The sequence below is a fragment of the Chionomys nivalis genome, chromosome 1, assembly GCF_950005125.1.
Source record: "Chionomys nivalis chromosome 1, mChiNiv1.1, whole genome shotgun sequence".
In the NCBI taxonomy this organism is placed as follows: domain Eukaryota; kingdom Metazoa; phylum Chordata; class Mammalia; order Rodentia; family Cricetidae; genus Chionomys; species Chionomys nivalis.
This window is the reverse complement of record NC_080086.1, coordinates 82530971-82552074: the sequence shown is the minus strand read 5'-3', so window position 1 is coordinate 82552074 and position 21104 is coordinate 82530971. Positions and strand designations below refer to the sequence as shown.

The following is a 21104-nucleotide window of genomic DNA, read 5'->3' as shown; positions in this document are numbered from 1 at the left end:
GAGACTGTATTGTGAGGATATAATATGCATATTCTCCTTTATGAGGTGTAGTCTGAGTACATTGCATCATTTTCTAAAATGATGTAAATTTTTGTAATTTAATAATACGTACATTATGTAAATATGAATATAATGATTTGAAATCATTGTCAAACTGAACATTTAGTTGAATATTTAAGATGGTAGTAATTTATGAAAGTGATTTTTGAAAATGTCCATGTGTCTTGCATTGTTCTTCACAGATGAATTATGGTATGTTATTAAAGTCTATCATGTACTTTCATACATGGATCATCAGTTTGGCATTGTACTAAGTCACCTAAAAACCCTATACTAGCTAGAGTTTCCCTATATTATTTTCTAAGATGTTCTAGTTTCATAATTACATCCATCTTATTTATAGTTTTCAGTCATTTTATATGAGGGCTGAATTACTTATGCCTATAGGTGGTGGATTTTAAATGGGTATGCACTTGTTCTGTCATTTGTGTTAATTAAGTGCAATTTATGGTTTCCCTGAGTTGTCATTTGGGTCCCCATGTTTTTAAATAGATAATTATGAAATTAATTGCTAACATAAAAATATTACTGATTCAGTATCCATAGGTTGCTAATATCCTTTTATAAGCAACTCAATTTTTTTTAAAAGATTGATTTATTTATTATATACACAGTGTTCAGCCTCCATGCCTGCAGGCCAGAAGAGGGCACCAAATCTCATTACAGATGATTGTGAGCCACCATGTCGTTGCTGGGAATTGAACTCAGGACCTCTGGTAGAGCAGTCAGTACTCTTAACCTCTGAACCATCTCTCCAGTCCCAAGCAACTCAATTTTGTATCATTTATTTATTAATATCACATTTTGTCAAAAAATATGGAAGGCATGAGTATCAAAATATTTTTCATACCTAACATTCAATGACCAAGTGATAAAAGTTTTAAAAAAATTAAAAAACTTCTGGCAGAGCTGTGAACAAAAGATAAACAGTACATTTACATTCATACTTTAGGGCATGATAACTCAGGAAACAAAACAAACTATTAAAACTGGAATTGAGCATATGTTAATGTAAGAATGAATGGGAGAAGGATGTACATTACATAATATTCTCATTGCTAGTCAAAGAAATTTATAGATAATAAACTATAATAACTTCATCTTTATATCTGAGAAAGAGGTTGACAAAATACAACCCTATGAATATTCCTTAGATAAATGGAGATATTTGTTTAATTATAATCTGATACAAATACACTCATGGTAAGTTTATTATCAACTTCTTACAGTTAAAATTTTAAATATCTATATGTAATAATTATTGTATGATATTCTATTTGAAAAACATATATAAGCTAACTGAATCACTTTGAATGTAACCATAAGTCTATATTCTAACACTGAATAAGAACATAGTCAAAAATTTGAAGACTTGCCTGAATAATTTGCTTCCATCTTATACTTTTGTTGTGCACTAGAGACTATAAGCACAAAGTTCTGGGAGCTCATTTCAACCCTGAGGATAATTAACTGTGAGTTTTCACTACATTCCCATAGTTCCTTACAATTTAACTGTGTGTTTTCAGACAAAATTTAAATAAATTTCAATTTGACAACAAGACTACGTTGTTAAGCATATTTACAACTGATTTGAAATGGTTTATCAATTTTTCATCATCCTGCTTGTCTTCCATTAGTCACCACATTTTGTTTTAATATTTTAATTCCTGTTCTATAAGAAGATTTCTTTGAGTCATATTTAAATTTAAGAAGCCAACATAACCGTCTTCTATATTATATAGTCCATGGTATTTGCATATTGCTCCCCAGGGAGGCCCCTGCCTCCTTGGCCTAAATAAAAGCTAAACTGTACTCTTGCCTTCACTAACAACTCTGCTTAATTTATCTCCTCAAAATGATGTTTCCTGTCCAGTCCCTGTTTCTGCTAATTTTCTGCATTCTGGGTAAGAATAGTGATAGATGAAAGCAGGAATGAGGATAAAGTGAATCGTCTGGTTGCCTACGTGTGCTGTCCATGTGTAATGAGGCAGGTCCTGTTGTTCAGGATGGGCATGTGAGGCTTAGTTACGTGATGATGAGAAACAAAGAGACGTAATCTGTGCTAATATGGAGATTCTGATTTACATAGACCTTGTACTATTCTATTTTTATTTCAGGAACCTATGGTGATGTTGTGATGACCCAGACTCCACTCTCTTTATCGGTTACCATTGGACAATCAGCCTCCATCTCTTGCCGGTCAAGTCAGAGTCTCTTAGATAGTAATGGAAATACCTATTTGTATTGGTTCCTACAGAGGCCAGGCCAGTCTCCACAGCGCCTAATCTATTTAGTGTCCAACCGTGACTCCGGAGTCCCTGACAGGTTCAGTGGCAGTGGGTCAGGGACAGATTTCACTCTCAAAATCAGCAAAGTAGAGGCTGAGGATTTAGGAGTTTATTACTGCTTCCAAGCTACACATGTTCCTCCCACAGTGATACAAACCCTAACAAAAACCTCCTTGCTTGGAGAAGTTCAGCTGCAATGTGCTGCTTGACTGGAGAAGAGTAGTTCACTCTGCATCACTGTGAGGTGCAGGTGTAAGGGAACCAGTGCAACTGTTTGCACCTAAGAACTCTAGCTAAACTCATCTAGTTGGGTGAGTGGTTTGGCTAGTCCTTATGTGACATGAATTTCTTATCTTTCATTCTGTAACAGCCATGGTATTGCTTCTGTATAATAATGATTTCATATCATTATTTCAATTTAGTGTTAAAAATTTTAACTGACAAAGGTCCGATCTCCAAAATATATAAAGAACTCAAGAAACTAGACTTTAAAATGCTAATTAACCCAATTAAAAATGGGACACTGAACTGAACAGAGAATTCTCAACAGAAGAAGTTCAAATGGCCAAATAACACTTAACATCAGGCTCAACCTCCTTAGCGATCAGGGAAATGCAAATCAAAACAACTTTGAGATACCATCTTACACCTGTCAGAATGGCTAAAATCAAAAACACCAATGATAGCCTTTGCTAGAGAGGAGGTGGAGTAAGGGTAACACTCATCCATTGCTGGTGGGAATGCAAACTTGTGCAACCACCTTGGAAATCAGTGTGATGGTTTTTCAGGAAATTCGGGATCAACCTATCCCAGTATCCAGCAATACCACTCTTGAGAATATACACAAGAGATGCCCTAGCATACTACAAAAGCATTTGTTCAACTATGTTCATAGCAGCATTGTTTGTAATAGCCAGAACCTGGAAACAACCTTGATGCCTCTCAATGGAAGAATGGATAAAGAAAGTGTGGAATATATACACATTAGAGTACTACTTAGTGGTAAAAACACAATGACATCTTGAATTTTGCATGCAAATGGATGGAAATAGAAAACATTATCCTGAGTGAGGTAACCCAGACCCAAAAAGATGAATATGGTATGTACTCACTCATTAGTGGATTATAGCCATAAACAAAGGACATTGAGCCTATAATTCTGGATCCTGGATATTGGAAGTAGACAAGATTGCCAGGCAAAAATTGGGAACTTGGGGGTGGGAGTGTAGTAGGGGTAAGGGGAGATAGGGAAAGAAATGTGAGAACGGGAGGATGGGGAAAGCTTGGGGGAATGGGACAGTTGGGATGGAGGAAGAGAGGATATGGGAGCAGGGAAGTATATATCTTAATTAAGTGAGCCATTTTAGGATTGGCAAGATACTTGACTCTAGAGGGGTTCCCAGGTGTCCATGGAGATGTACCCAGCTAGTTCCTTAGGCAGCTGAGGAGAGGGAGCCTGAAATGGCCCTATCCTATAGCCATACTGATGAATATCTTGCATATCACCATAGAAACTTCATCTGGTGATGGATGGAGATAGAGGCAGAGACCCACATTGGAGCACTGGACTGATCTCCCAAGATCCATAGGAGGAGCAGAAGGAGGGAGAACACGAGGAAGGAAGTCAGGACCGCAAGGGGTGCACCCACCCACTGAGACGGTGGGGCTGATCTAATAGGAGCTCACCAAGGCCAGCTGGACTGGGACTGATGGAGCATGTGATCAAACCAGACTCTCTGAACGTGGTGGACAATGAGTGCTGACTGAGCAGCCAAAACAATGGCACTGAATTTTGATCCTACTGCATGTACTGACTTTGTGGGAGCCTAGTCTGTTTGGATGCTCACCTTCCTAGACCTGGATGGAGGGGAAAGACCTTGGACTTCCCACAGGGCAGGGAACCCTGACTGTTCTTTGGACGGGAGAGGGAAGGGGAGGGGGAGGGAGGATGGGAAGGGAAATAGGAGGTGGAGAGTAGGTGGAAATTTTTAATAAAAAATTATATGCATTTATAAATTTTCATTATTTTCTTGAACTTCTTTTTTAATGTTTCCTTTTAATAATGTATGCCCATTTGTTAGATTCTCTTTCCACTTTTAAAATCCTTAAGAGCCTATCTATATTTCCTTATATCTTTCTAAGTAGACTTGAGAGGATTTTTTTGAATATCTTTAGAAATTTTTTTCTGTATGTTTTCTTAGGGACATGCAACCAGACAGTTTCCATGCTCATTTAGGGAGATAGATAAATAAGTAGGTAGGTAGGTAGATAGATAGATAGATAGATAGATAGATAGATAGATAGATAGATAGATAGATGGATGGATGGATAGATAAGATAGATAGATAGATAGATAGATAGATAGATAGATAGATAGATAGATAGATAGATAGATAGATATAGATAGATAGATAGATAGATAGATAGATAGATAGATAGATAGATAGATAGATATTGCTATTTTGAACCTAATGTAAATATTGCCCATGGAAATTTATTTCTGTTTTCTGTACTGAGTTTCTCATGAACATATGCCTATGATTCAACCTGTCTACCATAGGCTGTGCTTAGTTCACAGTGTGCATTGTTTTGCAATCTGTAATTTTTTAGTTGTACTCAACATCATCAATTCTTGCAAATGTTACAGTGGTCTAAGCTTGAACACTGAGGCATTCTTTACCTACTGTTATGTGGGTCTTCTCCATCTTTTGTGTTACCTGCTTTCCTGTGAGAAATAGGTGTGGGGCAGGATATTAACGTTTCCACAGTCATTTCAGGTTTCTTTGATGATTTTCAATCTGTGAAAGAGCCTTATTTCTCTGTGCCTTAGGGTGAGTGTGATATTACACATGGAAATAACCTTTTGAAAAACAAGAGAACAATATGGATTTCATGCCTTCTATGAAGAAGTAAAGAGTGAGAACTTTGCAGCAGTTCCATACAGTGCCTGTGAAAAAGACTTGCTAGCAACAAACACTTCTGAGGAAGATGTAGGGACTGACACAGTATTCCCTTACACATTCTTACAGCTACAGAAGACACAGTTGCTTTCATTTTGATCTCATATGATAATGGGTTAATAGACACAAGGTACTTCATATCCTTATAAGGCCATTTCATTTGTTTAAGTTTAGTATCTTGATAGTGTCTCATATCACTTTGTTGTTTTATCTCATATATATTACTTTGACAGTATTTACCATTGGTCTTGCTTCTTTAGTGTTAGTAAGCAGAGAAGGCATCAGTCATTATCCTGGAGGATGCCAGGAAACTTTGTAGATCATCTCTCTGTTACCTTCAATCACTGTCTATCTATCTATCTATCTATCTATCTATCTATCTATCTATCTATCTATCTATCTATCTATCTCTCATCTACCTATCTATCTATCTATTGTCTATCTATCTACATATTACTTATCTTTTATGATCTATCATCTGCCTCATGGTCTCTGTCTCTGTGTTTCTCCTGACAATTATACATACATATACCAGTTTATAAGTCACATCTTAGACTCTTTTCAAAAATGCTGACCTAATTCTTCTTCTCAACAAGTCACCCTCCTATTTTTACATCTTCTCTTTTATGCAGTTTTTGTTTAGGTAGCCACAGACTTTTATGATCACAACCTTAATGCAAGGTTGTCATTAGCCTTCAGGAATTCATTTTTGTATAAAAGTTCCCTGTCATTTATTTAAAAGATTTTAATTCTCTCTCTATTTCATCTCTATCTATTCTATCATTAATTTTAAATAGTAGATTTCTTCACTGTTACATATTTCTGTTGATTGAAAGTGAAATGTGGGGTTTTGTTCAGTAATGATAAGAGTCAAGTAGGCACTTTTTCAACTAATATTTTCTTCAACAGGTGATTCACAGTTTCCCCAAAATATATTTAACTATTAAACATAGGAACAAACATTGAAAAAATTTGGAATATAAGTCATGAATTTTTATGAATAGTGATAATTATAATCCACAACAGGTCATCTGAATTGCATAATGAAGAAAAATTAATAAAAACTCAGAGACTGATATTGAGGTTCAACCCAAGGACCAGAAAATCAAAGCAGCCAGCCACTTGTTCTTACCTTGGCTTCAGTCCATAAATGGTGGTCCTGCTTATAGGAATCCTCAGAATGAGATGGAGACTGAGAGCTGTCTCCTTCCTTTTTTTATTTTTTATAGTTTGGGATTAAGAGCATTCACCACTACGACCTTGTTTCTATGACAAATTAGTGTGGATACTGGGATTAAAGTTGTGGGTCATTGTTGCTACTGGGGTAAAATGTATGTGCGACTGCTATCTGATTTGTGAATCTGTGTCGGAGCCCGTGTGGGTCCAACACAGATTCCTTAACCCGGCTGGAACAAAGTCGTAAGGAATAAAACTGACACAGCTTACACAGTCATCATGGAAAAAGCCAGATCACTCTTTATTCTCCAAACATCTTATATATCCCCTGAATTGAGTGGGGGAAAACACATTAGGCTGTCTCCTAAGCAACCAGGTGCCTGGGCTCAAGTCATGTCTGCATCTAGCAGTCAGGTAGGCCATGAATTAGCATCTCTATAAGACATCCTCTTAGTTACAAAGGGAGGAAGCACCGAACCTGTAAACTCTTAAGTCATCAGCATTAGCCAACATCTCTTCTCAGGTAATCCACATTCTAACAAAAGAAACTAGGAGGAGCACATCCTGGCTATAGTTAAACAGAGACAGTTTGTCTGCAGAGTTACGTGATCAGCTAATGGCTCTTGTGGCCAAACTGAAAGTATGGGCCTACAATCCACTCTCTCTTATTAATTTTAATAACCCCTGTGCTTCTGCAACAGGACAGATAAGTCATGCCTGATTTGGGCAAAGTCCTCTTCATTTACCCGATTTTTCTCGTCATTGGAACAGGCATCATTTATGCAAGCCTCTGTCTTAGGCATCTGGGGAGAAGAAGCTTCAAGCCCATCATTGACTGCCGACCTCTGTAAAGAGAAGAGATTAGTGGAGAGAAATATACTTTTCAGGCCCTGTGTATCAGCCATATCTTTTGTCAGGATGTATCATAATGCTTTATGAATAATTATGCTCCCAAAGACTATATTCTCCTATCTTAAAGGAGAGTAGAATCACCTGAGTTGAAGATGTTTCTTCTGTTGGTACAGAACATCATTCAGAGTTTACTTTCTCAGTATAGGTATCAACTCTCAACATTCATCGTCACAACCTCTCTTTCAGCCAACTGTCAATCGCAGCAATTCACAATCATGATTTTTCCACATCATCGGTCAATATCGATCTTTAAATTTTTCATACCATAAGTTCATATTTAGCCGGTCAAAACCAGCTCTCCCAATTTTCTTAATTTTATGTTTAGCCAGTCAAAACCAACTCTCCCAATTTTCTTAATTTCATGTTTAGCCGGTCAAAACCAACTCTCCAAATTATTCATAATTTCATATTTAGCCAGTCAATACAAGCTCTCCAAATTATTTATTTTATATTTAGCCGGTCAAAACCAGCTCTCCAATTATTCAGTACTTCATATTTAGTTGGTCAGTACCAACTCTTCAATTATTAATAATTTCATATCTAGTTGGTCATTACCAACTCTTATATTCTTTCTTTACCTTAATTTTATATTCTTTTCGGTCATTACCGATGTATTTAGCACCATTGGTCATTACCAGATTTTTCCCATCACTTTATATGCAGCTGTAAATATCAGGTCATTACCGTTAAGAGTATAATACCATTTGTTGTTATTAAATCTCATTTTCAGTCTCTGTGTAGCTGTTAAACCCTTAGTCTACCCCCTTGTTAAGTGAAGAAGGATTTTAGTCATACTTTATTTTGCATCTTTCTTTCCCTGAGGGGAAAGCTTAGGTCTTAGTTCCTAGGTTTAATATTTTATTCAAAATGACCCCTGTCCCATAAACCGAGAACATTCAAATGATCAGTTTGTATCTTAGTTTTGAAGCAACGGGTTTCACACCACAACCAGCAGCAGACACCGCAGTCAGCTCATCTCAGCAGGATCTCTTTGTCTGAAGTCTCCTTGCAGTGCTGAGAGTTTCAGGTCCGGATCAGGCTCTTCTCTGTGGGCTGGGTTACTGGATTCCTCCTGGAGCCGTTTTCTTTCTGTTCCTTCTGCGGCATGGTTGTCAGCCACGCTGTCCTCAGGTCCGTTGTCCTTCTGCTGAGTGCATTGAATTAGCCGCTCTGGAAGCCATCTTGCTTGGTTTTTGTCCTGTGAGAAAACACAGACATGCCCTCGACCCCATATTAGGATGGGGTCCGGTCCCTTCCAAATCCCAGTGCACGGATCTTTCCATTTGGCTTTAGCAAATGTGACTGTTTTAATTGTCTGATCTGCATGGAAAATTTTATTTATTATAATACAAATGAAATGCACTATATCATGAAGTTCACTGATACTACTTGGAGATTCAATTAAAAGAAAGCACTTGGATTATTTTCCAAGATTTTGGGAAAAGACAACTGATATATTGTATTTAGTGTGTTACAACTAAGCAGTCAATATAAAAAGTTAAAAGAGTACTTTTAGACTCTGTATGAGCATATTTAGACACTTTTCACAATGACAAAATTGACGATGAAGAAAATATTTCAGGATCTACAGTGAGACATGGGTTTACAAACAATGGAAGAGGAATCTCTAGTATTTCCCTTTAATTCACTTATCATGAAAAAAAATAAAAACTGAGTAAGTAAACATTACTGACCAGAAATCCCTAAAAACTATTTGTGCAAAATTTTCACATTTGTTTCAGAGAATACTGTGCTCCAATTAGTAAAAAAAAAAAAAAAAAAGTTCGCCGGGCGGTGGTGGCGCACGCCTTTAATCCCAGCACTTGGGAGGCAGAGGCAGGCGGATCTCTGTGAGTTCGAGACCAGCCTGGTCTACAAGAGCTAGTTCCAGGATAGGCTCCAAAACCACAGAGAAACCCTGTCTCGAAAAACCAAAAAAAAAAAAAAAAAAAAAAAAAGTTCAAAATATAAAGTATTATATACAACAAAATAAATCTTAAAAACAAAAAAAATACATTATGTGTTGTATCTTCTATAACCATATAACAATAAAATAAGACATTAATTAATGTCATGTGTGAAGTAATTAAATATTTAAATAATTAACATGCTTACTTCTGAATAACAGACTAAGATATAAGTTTAAAATAGCTTTAAAATTTCTATAATATATTGAAAATTTTAAAATAAAAAGGCACAATTCTCACATTGTAGTTGCTCAGCAAGGCATGGAATTCTTGATAACACACATTCCCTGAGAACCTGTCCTTGATTTTAATCAGTTGTGAAAGCCTAAATCAGTGTTTCAAAACCTTTGTGAACAGTGTCTAAGCTTCATGTTTGAAGGTGTGTGTCAGTTGTGTGGGGTTGGATTTATTTATTCATTTTTGTCAGATTCACTTTAATTTCTTAAAGAAAATATTTGCAAAGTAACAGTTACTTTGTTAATGTATGCATAGCAGGAGAAAACCACATGTATTCAATATAAAAACATGGTGTGCCTGACACCATCACTATAGTAGTTGCTTTGAATCCATTCCTTAATTCCATTGGTTTTGTTTTCATTCTATCAACTGAATAATTTTGTTGCTCTTTAAATATCTATTTTGCAAAAACAGAGGAAAAAAATCTCATTTTTCATTTATAAATGTCATCAATTTCAGATTATGAAGATGAATTTGCATATTTATTCTACTCTGAAGTTCATGGTGTTAGCTGGGATGAATAACTTCTATAGGAAAAATTACACAGTGAACATAAGTTTTACAAAAATGGAACAGGGGCTGGAGAGATTTTTCAGGATCAAGAGCATTTTTTTTTTTATTGACAGGAAACCTGGGTGAGTTTCTCAGCATCTACATGGCAGCTCAAAACCATGTATATGTGTAACTCCAGGGGATGTAATGCCCTTTTCTGACCTCCAAGTGCATCATAGTACACTCATGTGTAAGCAGACATAATATTCATGTCCATAACATTTTTAAGAGGACATTTTAAATACCTGTCAGTATGAGTTAGCTTTGGTGTGGCTTATGCCTAAGCTGTCATTATAAGCTTCAGATAGACAAAGTTGTTTACGTTTTAAAATTGCTCTAATGTTGTCTTTTCATTATTACACAAAGTTTTATTTGCTAATTGATAAAAATTTATGCCAACAGAAATGTCTCAGGATATTAAAATCCCACTGTTAGTCTTTGATTTCTGCCATGTACCCAGTTTTCCATCACCAACACACAGAAACCTCTTCTCCATCACCTTTCATTTCCCATGGTGAAGTATGGATAGACCATTTGAACCAGGATTTGTGAAAAAGACACCACTCTGTTCATCTGAAGTTTCTGTGTGCTCTAGGTACACAGTGGTTGTATGTAGAGGGCTGGTTTTGAACATCATAGAAACTCTATGTAAGGGAGACTTGAGGTAGCATTCTTGCTGATAGGCTTGACAAACCAAGTCAGGAGGAAGCAAACCTCTCCCATCAGTAGAGTGCCTTGCCAATAGTCAGTCCTTGAGAACACAGACATGCACTGTAGTTCAAAGGCTCTTATTAGGTTGTGGTTTGTCTTCTGATGTGGTAACCCAATCACTTTATACAGGAAAGGGGGTCATCATTTTCATTGGCTTTACATGATGAAAGCAATACAATAGAGTAATCATAAATGAAATAATGTAGATAAACCACTTGGTCAAAGATACCATGTTAGTGATTCAGATTTTGCCTTTTATTATAAATCATGAAATTCTCTTCTACTACGGCTCAACTTCTCTGTTTTACATCATAATTCTCAAGAGACTTGTAAAAGGAGAAATGCAATTTGTTATTAATAGGTTTGGCATGTACTAATGAAATGAGTTGAGAAACTTTCATGAAATTCTATGGTTGGGCCATCCTGAGCAAGGTGTGCCCTTAATTGATTATTAGCCTTGAAAGCATGTAGTGACAGTATAATGAAACAAATATTATGCTGTTATTAAATAAGAGGTTGATGACGTCATTTTATTTATTTATAGTTGACTGATTTTCTTACAATATATTGTGATCACAGTTCCTCTTCATCCAGTTCATCCCAGATTCTTCTAACTTCCACAATCACCTATCTCCAGGTTCTTTCTCTCTCTCTCTCTCTCTCTCTCTCTCTCTCTCTCTCTCTCTCTCTCACACACACACACACACACACACATACATACACAAGCAAACAGGCAAACATATAATAAAATAAGAAATAAGAAAATAAATTCAATACACACATGGGTGAGTGCAAATCCCTCAACACATACAATAAAACATAATAATAGAAAGTATGGCATGCAGAGAAAAGAACAGCAAGAGAGAATGCCTAGATAGAGTCTTGTAGGGAAAAAATATACAAAATGTTATTAGGTTAGTTGCATGTTTACCACCTACTGCTGTACATGGGTTTTTTCTTTAAGTGTTATCAATGGTTATTAATATACCCTGTGATACTTCATTGGAGAAAACTACTTTTTCCTATCAAAGTGAGTTTCAGTTGAAAATATATTATTGGTATGAGAGTTTGTGTTCTCTCAGTTTTGCAATCATGCCTCACTTAAATATGACAAATCCATGTTGTCTGCAGGGTTAGCTATGAGTTGAGGTGCAATTCTGTCTAAAAGACACTTTCATTGGAGTTACCCATCAACCTCTGTCTCCTATAATTTTTTCCACCCCCCTCTTCTACATAGCTCCCTGAGCCCTAAGTGTCATGGATCTCTTAATTTCTACATGCTGCTGAGAGATGAGCCATGAGAAGCAAGAATTCAGTTAGATAGGTGATCTTCAAACTCCAAAAGATCTACAGAACATGGCATTTTAAATTCTATTATAGCCTATGGATTTTCATAACAGGAAGACATGTCATCTTCTAGAATCAAAAATATACTTCATAAAAGGATTTTAACCATCTGAGAACCTCTATATGGAGTGTGCTTTCTTTATGGCAAAAGCTATCCATTTGGCAAAAAATTGCTCTTGACTCTACAGGTGAGAATATGCTATCCAAACTGAACAAGTATCACACAAAATAAAGTGATTGTTGAAATTTTTCAAGACAATGTGGGACAGTCCTTCAAAATATCTGCTTCATAGAAATTAAGTCAATAGGAATATGTTAAATTAAGGTATAAGATATAAATGGAAACAAGCCTATGCTCTAACCTTAATATTCAGAATTAAAATACATCTCCATTTAATTTTTTTTACCCTGTGGCACAAAGAAAAATCTGTTTTCAGGTTACCCCAAAATATTTCATTAATAAATTGTCTTCTTTTCTATATGATTAGCTATTTGTCACAGGTTATGCTCTTGACTTATATTTCATTTTATTGATTGATAACATTGAATATTGTACATCCTTTTGTTTTCTGTCTGTGTAAAATTTGTCTATTGTCTCTAACATTTTCAGATAATGTATTTATTCATGTAGTGTTTCCATTCTGACAAGTAAATGGTTCTTTTTCTCTACATCCATCATTTCTAACTATATTGACTGCATGTTTAACTTTATGAACATTTATCAATAGATAAGAATGCATTTATGTTAGTACTGTTTTTTTTTTCTTTTGAATATTTTTCTTCCTCTGTTCCTATATGTTTGTGGTTTTGTGCTTTAAGTATTGATAAAAGTCCAATTTTTATTTATGCTATTTATTCTTTTGGACTGGTATTTTTCACTGAATGTATTTCAGATCCTTTGAATTTCTAAGACCTGGATGTTCAGGTAATACTTCAATAAATATGTTTTCTGTATGTTCAACTTTTTTTCTCATTTTTCTGGAAAGTCCATTTTGTAAGTATGTATTTATGCAATTGTGCTTCTTTCTGCCCATGCTGTTCATTGTTTTCACAATGATTTAATGCTTATTAAAATGTAAATATTGACTACATAGACGAAACCCGTCTTGAGAAACCAAAACAATGTAAATTATGGTTTTGTTTTATTATCAATCCATATTTTTTTCTTTCCCTCTCACCAAAATTCTTATTCTCAATCATCCTCCTCCAATTTTAATGGGTTGTTTTTTTTTTTTTCCTGACAGGCAAGTTTATTTTTGATTTTGGGATGAACATGAGTTGGGGCTCATTTATTTAAACATAATAGTTTATAAATGATTATGTGGTTAAAAAGAATGGCACACACCTTCCCATCAACCATTAACTGTTAGATTCTGTCTATGATGAGGAAGGACACATAAGTTCCTCCTCCATGAATGGTAAAATGCCAATGTTTCCAATCCTGTGCAGATCTTGTCTAAGTAAGCACAGCAGTGAGTTCAAGAGTACAGTAATTATGTGAAGAATCCACTGTTTCATAAGATTTCTTGCTATCCTTTGGTTTTTATTTTCTTCCTGCATCTTACTTTTGAGCCTAAATTAGATGAGATACACATCGTGTTGAGGATAATTGTGAGCATTCCACATTTATACTTAGTACTTTGAAGAATTTTGAGTCCCTACATTAAGAACTACCTATTACTAAAAGGAGTTTCTATGACAAAGCATGACAGCGTCGCTAATGTATAGGCATAAATATAACAATTAGAGAACATTTTGACAGTAGTTGTATGTTACCTCATAAGGTATATGACTTCTCCAGCTGTGGACACCTGACTGGCTTTGCAAATCCAGACACTAGATCTCTAACAGAGAGTGTTTCACAGCATAACCAAAAAAGCACTAGTTTAGCCCTATAATTGAACATATTGTACCAATTAACATCACACTCACCACCTGATCATTATTGTAGGTTACTGATGCCACAACTGGGCAAGGCAATTGATAATTTTCTTCTCCATTGGAACTTTGTGACACATTTTCTAGAACTGTGAAAATTACTCATCCAGAAGTACATTTTCAAGTGAATTCTGGGTTTGTGAACTAGTTCTAGTAGCAAAAAGAAAAGTGACAATAGCCTGTATTGCTTTGTGACTTTGAGATCTCTGGCCTAAGGAAGAACCCTGTACATGGCCCTAGGAAACTATAGCTTCTAGAGGACTGCTATACACCATGCTGAGGGCTTTATTGATTCTGCTTTTTAAATAGAGAAAAAAAAATATGTTTCTATAGGGTTTGTCACATAGTTTTCTGGTTATTCAACATCCTCTCCTCTCCCCTAATCCATGTCACATCCATACTTGAACATTTTTAGCCTCCATGTTCTCACTGTCTACTTTTGCAACACAAACATTATACAATCTCCTTCCCTCCTTAAATTATGTTTTTTTTAAAAATAATTTTATGAATAAATAAAATATATTTATTTTATGAATAAATAAAATAAATTTATGAATAAAAATACAATTATTTTAAAGAGAGCTAAGTTTGAAAAAAGAAAATCATGGATGCAGAAGGCATAGAAATCATGTTAAAAAGCTAAAACTTCTACCAGGACAATAGGAAGAAGGACCCAGAGTTTCCCATGAATCAGCACGATCTGACCAACTTAGAGCACTAAAGGACACTGACTATAAAAAGTCTAACTCCATAAGTTTAATGAAAGTATATGGAATGGTCTCTATTAGGGTTGGATGACAGATAAATTTTGAGATAAATTTGGCAAATACAGAATCACAAAATTTGTTTAAAATAAAGTTAACTGGAATACTGTCTACATTTGTAATTGCACATCTTCACACAGAAGTGTGGATGGCTTCACATATAATTACAAAATAATTTTAATGCAAACTAAAACATTTTATTCACACCACTGAAAACATTACTATTTCATATTTTTCTCTGATGTAAAAATCAAACCATTAGGAAGAAAAAGCACACAGGCAAAATTATGAATTTTCTTAAAGAAGTTGCAAAAACTAAACTAGAATAGATATAAGATTACAATAAAATATAACAAAATGAATTTTTCTGAGGAAGCCAAATTTAACCTAATATTATACAATTAATAACCTTTGCAGTAACAAACTAAATGGGAAAAATGTCTTTTTTAATGATACAATTAAGAGCATCCAATCTATACCTCTTATCTAAAAGAAGGACAAACACAAAAACAAACAAGAAAAAGAAATAAATAAACCTCATAAATTACATGAGTGAAATTATTAATGGTAATAATCCGTAAGAAACCTATTTTTAGTCTTACTAGTTGTGATCAACACTGATAAAGAAATAATCCATCGGCCTGGCGGTGGTGGCGCACGCCTTTAATCCCAGCACTCGGGAGGCAGAGGCAGGCGGATCTCTGTGAGTTCGAGACCAGCCTGGTCTACAAGAGCTAGTTCCAGGACAGGCTCCAAAACCAGAGAGAAACCCTGTCTCGAACCCCCCCCCCCAAAAAAAAGCAAAAAAAGAAAAAAGAAATAATCCATCCACTAGAAAATAAAATATTGAAAAATAAGAAAGAAGATATTGGGTTAATAAAAATAACAGAAAGTATCAGTTTTCTTGAGATATATTGTGTTTTTTAAAAACTGCCAATTTGAGCTTCAGGTCTTCAGTATTTCATAAACGTTCTACCATTTTAATGTGCGGGAGCAGATTTTCATTTGGATGTTGCTATTGCATTTTACTAATGATATATCATGATGGCTATCTCTCAGCTATTTGAGTATTTGCTTTGTTGAAATTCCTCCTCAAAAAACTAAAACAGCTGTTTCTTCCTAATTTGAAAGTCTTTTGCTGCACTTGCATAACTGAATTATGAACATTAAGAACTGCAAAGAGTTCTTTGTGCCATGCATCTGTCCTTCCATTGTCTTCAAAACAGTATTTTTTTTAACCAACTTGCAGTATGGTGGTTTATACAAGAATATGGTTATCAACATCAGAAATTTTTTCTCTCAGATTTTCTCCAATTGACTTTCAGTTTTACACTTATATTTTTAGTTACTTATTATTACACTGACAGAATTAGATCACCTTCTGGGGATTTTTAATTCTCTTTGAGTATCTTTTTTTCATTTTTTTTATTCTTTTTTAATTAAAATTTCCAACTGCTCCCCGTTTCCCATTTCCCTCCCCCTCCTCCCACATATTGCCCACTCCCCCCGCTCCCCTCCCCCATCCCCACTCCTCTTCTCCTCCCCCCAGTCCATTCCCCCCTCCCTCTCGATACTGAAGAGCTGTCCAAATTCCCTGCCCTACAGGAAGACCAAGGTCCTCCCACTTCTATCTAGGTCCAGGAAGGTGAGCATCCAAACAGGCTAAGCTCCCACAAAGCCAGTTCATGTATTAGGATCGAAACCTAGTGCCATTGTCCTTGGCTTCTCATCAGCTTTCATTGTCCACCATGATCAGAGAGTCCAGGTTCAACCCATGCTTATTCAGTCCCAGTCCAGCTGGCCTTGGAGAGCTCCCAATAGATCAGTTCCACTGTCACAGTGGGTGGGTGCACGCCTCGTGGTCCTGATTTCCTTGCTTATGTTCTCCCTCCTTCTGCTCCTCATTTGGACCTTAAGAGCTCAGACCATTGCTCCAAATTGGGTCTCTGTCTCTCTCTCGATCCATCGCCAGATGAAAGTTCCCGTGCCATTCTCCTTGGCCTTTCATCAGCTCTCATTGTCCGCCACATTCAGAGAGTCCGGTCTTATCCCATGTTTTTTCAGTAGCAGTCCAGCTGGCCTTGGTGAGCTCCCAATAGATCGGCCCCACTGTCTCAGTGGTTGGGTGCACCCCTCATGGTCCTGACTTCCTTGTTCATGTTCTCTCTCCTTTTGCTCCTCATTATAACCTTGGGAGCTCAGTCCTGTGCTCCAGTGTGGGTCTCTGTCTCTATCTCCATCCATCAATAGATGAAGGTTGTATGGCGATATGCAGGATATTCATCAGTATGATTATAGGATACGTTCATTTCAGGTTCCCTATCCTCAGGTGCCCCAATGAACTAACTGGGGACATTGCCCTGGGCATTTGGTAGCCATTCCAAGTTCAAGTCTCTTGCCAACCCTTAGGTGGCTCCCTTAACTAAGGTATGAGTTTCCCTGCTCCCCTATCCAACGTTCCTTTATCCCCAATCACCCCGATTCCCCCAGTTCCCCTCATCCTCTCCTTCACACTTTTCTCTCCCCATCACCCCTCATCCCCATCCCACCCCACCCCCAAGATTCCAATTTTTTGCCCATCAATCATGTCTATTTCCCATAGCTGGGAGGATATCTATATGTTTTTCCTTGGGTTTACCCTCTTGTTTAGCTTCTTTAGGATCACAAATTATAGACTCAGTGGCCCCTATCCATGGCTAGAAACCAATTATGAGTGAGTACATCCCATGATCTTCTTTTTGGGTCTGGGTTACCTCACTCAGGATAGTATTTTCTATTTCCATCCATTTGCATGCAAAATTCGAGAAGTCATTGTTTTTTACCGCAGAGTATTACTCTAATGTGTATATATTCCACACTTTATTCATCCATTCTTCCATTGAAGGGCATCTAGGTTGCTTCCAGGTTCTGGCTATTACAAATAATGCTGCTATGAACATAGTTGGACAAATGCTTTTGTCATATGCTAGGGCATCTCTTGGGTATATTCCCAAGAGTGCTATTGCTGGGTCCAGGGGTAGGTTGATCCCAATTTTTCTGAGAAACCGCCACACTGATTTCCAAAGTGGTTGCACAAGTTTGCAGTCCCACCAGCAATGAATGAGGGTACCCCTTTCTCCACAACCTCTCCAGCAAAGGCTATCCTTGGTGTTTTTGATTTTAGCCATTCTGACAGGTGTAAAATGATATCGCAAAGTTGTTTTGATTTGCATTTCTCTGATCGCTAAGGAGGTTGAGCATGACCTTAAGTATCTTTTGGCCATTTGAACTTCTTCTGTTGAGAATTCTCTGTTCAGTTCAGTGCCCCATTTTTTAATTGGGTTAATTATCCTTTTAAAGTCTAGTTTCTTGAGTTCTTTATATATTTTGGAGATCAGACCTTTGTCTGTTGTGGGGTTGGTGAAGATCTTCTCCCAGTCAGTAGGCTGCCTTTTTGTCTTAATGACAGTGTCCTTTGCTTTACAGAAGCTTCTCAGATTCAGGAGGTCCCATTTATTCAATGTTGCCCTTAATGTCTGTGCTGTTGGGGTTATACATAGGAAGCGATCTCCTGTGCCCATAATGTACGGTACTTCCCATTTTCTCTTCTATCAGGTTCAGTGTGTTCAGATTGATATTGAGGTCTTTGATCCATTTGGACTTGAGTTTTGTGCATGGTGATAGATATGGGTCTATTTTCATTCTTCTACATGTTGACATCCAATTGTGCCAGCACCATTTGTTGAAGATGCTTTCTTTCTTCCATTGTATACTTTTAGCTCCTTTATCGAAAATCAATTGTTCATAGGTTTGTGGGTTAAAATCCGGGTCTTCTATACGATTCCATTGGTCGACTTCTCTGTTTTTATGCCAGTACCACACTGTTTTCATTACTGTAGCTCTGTAATAGAGTTTGAAGTCAGGGATGGTAATGCCTCCAGAAGTTCCTTTACTGTATAAGATTGTTTTGGCTATCCTGGGTTTTTTGTTTCTCCATATAAAGTTGATTATTGTCCTTTCAAGATCTGTGAAGAATTTTGATGGCATTTTAATGGGGATTGGATTGAATCTATAAATTGCCCTTGGTAGAATTGCCATTTTTACTATATTGATCCTCCCAATCCAAGAGCAAGGGAGATCCTTCCATTTTCTGGTATCCTCTTCAATTTCTTTCTTCAATGCCTTAAAGTTCTTGTCAAATAGATCTTTCACTTCCTTAGTTAGAGTTACCCCAAGATATTTTATGCTTTTTGTGGCTATCGTGAAAGGTGATGATTCTCTTATTTCTTTCTCTGCTTCCATATCCTTTGTATATAAGAGGGCGACTGTTTTTTTGGAGTTGATCTTGTATCCTGCCACATTACTAAAGGCGTTTATCAGCTGTAGGAGTTCTTTGGTGGAGTTTTTTGGGTCGCTCATGTACACTATCATATCATCTGCAAATAATGCAAGTTTAACTTCTTCCTTTCCAATTTGAATCCCCTTTATCCCCTTATGTTGTCTTATTGCTATTGCTAAAACTTCGAGAACTATATTGAAGAGGTATGGAGAGAGTGGACAGCCTTGGCGTGTTCCTGATTTTAGTGGGATGGCTTTAAGTTTTTCTCCATTTAATTTCATATTAGCTGTCGGCTTGCTGTATATAGCTTTAATTAAATTTAGGTATGACTCCTGTATCCCTAATCTCTCCAAGACTTTTATCATAAAGGGATGTTGAATTTTGTCAAATGCTTTTTCAGCATCTAATGAAACGATCATATGTTTTTTTTCTTTCAGTTTATTCATATGATGGATTACATTGATAGATTTGCGTATGTTAAACCAGCCCTGCATCTCTGGGATGAAGCCTACTTGATCATAATGGATAATTTTTCTAATGTGTTCTTGGATTCGGTTTGCCAGAATTTTGTTGAGGATTTTTGCGTCGATGTTCATGAGTGAGATTGGCCTGTAATTCTCTTTCTTGGTTGGGTCTTTGTGTGGTTTTGGTATCAGAGTTACTGTAGCTTCATAAAAGGAATTTGGCAATGACTCTTCCGTTTCTATATTGTGAAATACATTAAGGAGTATAGGTATTAGGTCTTCTTGGAAGTTCTGGTAGAATTCCGCATTGAAACCATCTGGTCCTGGACTTTTTTTGGAAGGGAGATTTTTGATAATAGCTTCTAATTCTTCACTACTAACAGGTCTATTTAGGTTGTTCACCTGGTCCTGGTTTAACTTTTGTATATGGTATTTATCTAAAAAAGTGTCCATTTCTTTTACATTTTCCAGTTTTGTGGCATACAGGCTTTTGTAGTAAGATCTAATGATTCTCTGAATTTCCTCTGTGTCTGTGGTTATGTCCCCCTTTTCATTTCTGATCTTATTAATTTGCAAATTCTCTCTCTGCCATTTGATTATTTTGGATAGGGGTTTATCAATCATGTTGATTTTCTCCAGGAACCAGCTTTTTGGTTCATTGATTCTTTCAATTGTTTTCTGTGTTTCTATTTTGTTGATTTCAGCCCTCAGTTTGATTATTTCCAGTCTTCTACCCCTTCTAGGTGAGTCTGCTTCTTTTTATTCTAGAGCTTTCAGGTGGGCTGTTAAGTCTCCAATGTGTGCTTTCTCTGTTTTCTTTAAGTGGGCAGTTAGTGCTATGAACTTTCCTCTCAGGACTGCTTTCATAGTGTCCCATAGGTTTGAGTATGTTGATTCTTTATTTTCATTGTCTTCAAGGAAGACTTTAATTTCTTTCTTTATTTTTTCCTTAATCCAGGTATGGTTCAGTAGTTGACTATTCAGTTTCCATGAATTTGTAGGCTTTCTGGGGGTAGCATTGTTGCTGAATTCTAGCTTTAATCCATGGTGATCTGATAAGATACAGGTGGTTATTAATATCTTTTTGTAACTGTGGATGTTTGCTTTGTTACCGAGTATGTGGTCGATTTTTGAGAAGGTTCCATGGGCTGCAGAGAAGAAGGTATATTCTTTCCTATTTGGGTGGAATATTCTATAGATGTCTGTTAAGTCCATTTGATTCATCACCTCCATTAATTCTCATTTCTCTGTTAGGTTTCTGTCTAATTGACCTGTCCATTGGTGAGAGAGGAGTATTAAAGTCTCCTACTATTAATGTGTGCGGTTTGATGGCTGCCTTGAGTTTTAACAATGTTTCTTTTACGTACGTTGGTGCTTTTATATTAGGGGCATAGATATTCAGGATTGAGA

At 36.5% G+C, this 21104-nt stretch overlaps 1 gene segment (V, D, J or C); it reads left to right on the top strand.

The window, feature by feature from the left end:
• Positions 1–1900: 1900 nt before the first annotated feature.
• Positions 1901–2557, top strand: LOC130878165 (immunoglobulin kappa variable 2-30-like). The segment is given in 2 exon segments: positions 1901–1964; positions 2178–2557. Coding segments are annotated over 2 exon segments (429 nt in total).
• The last annotated feature ends 18547 nt before the right edge of the window (positions 2558–21104 follow it).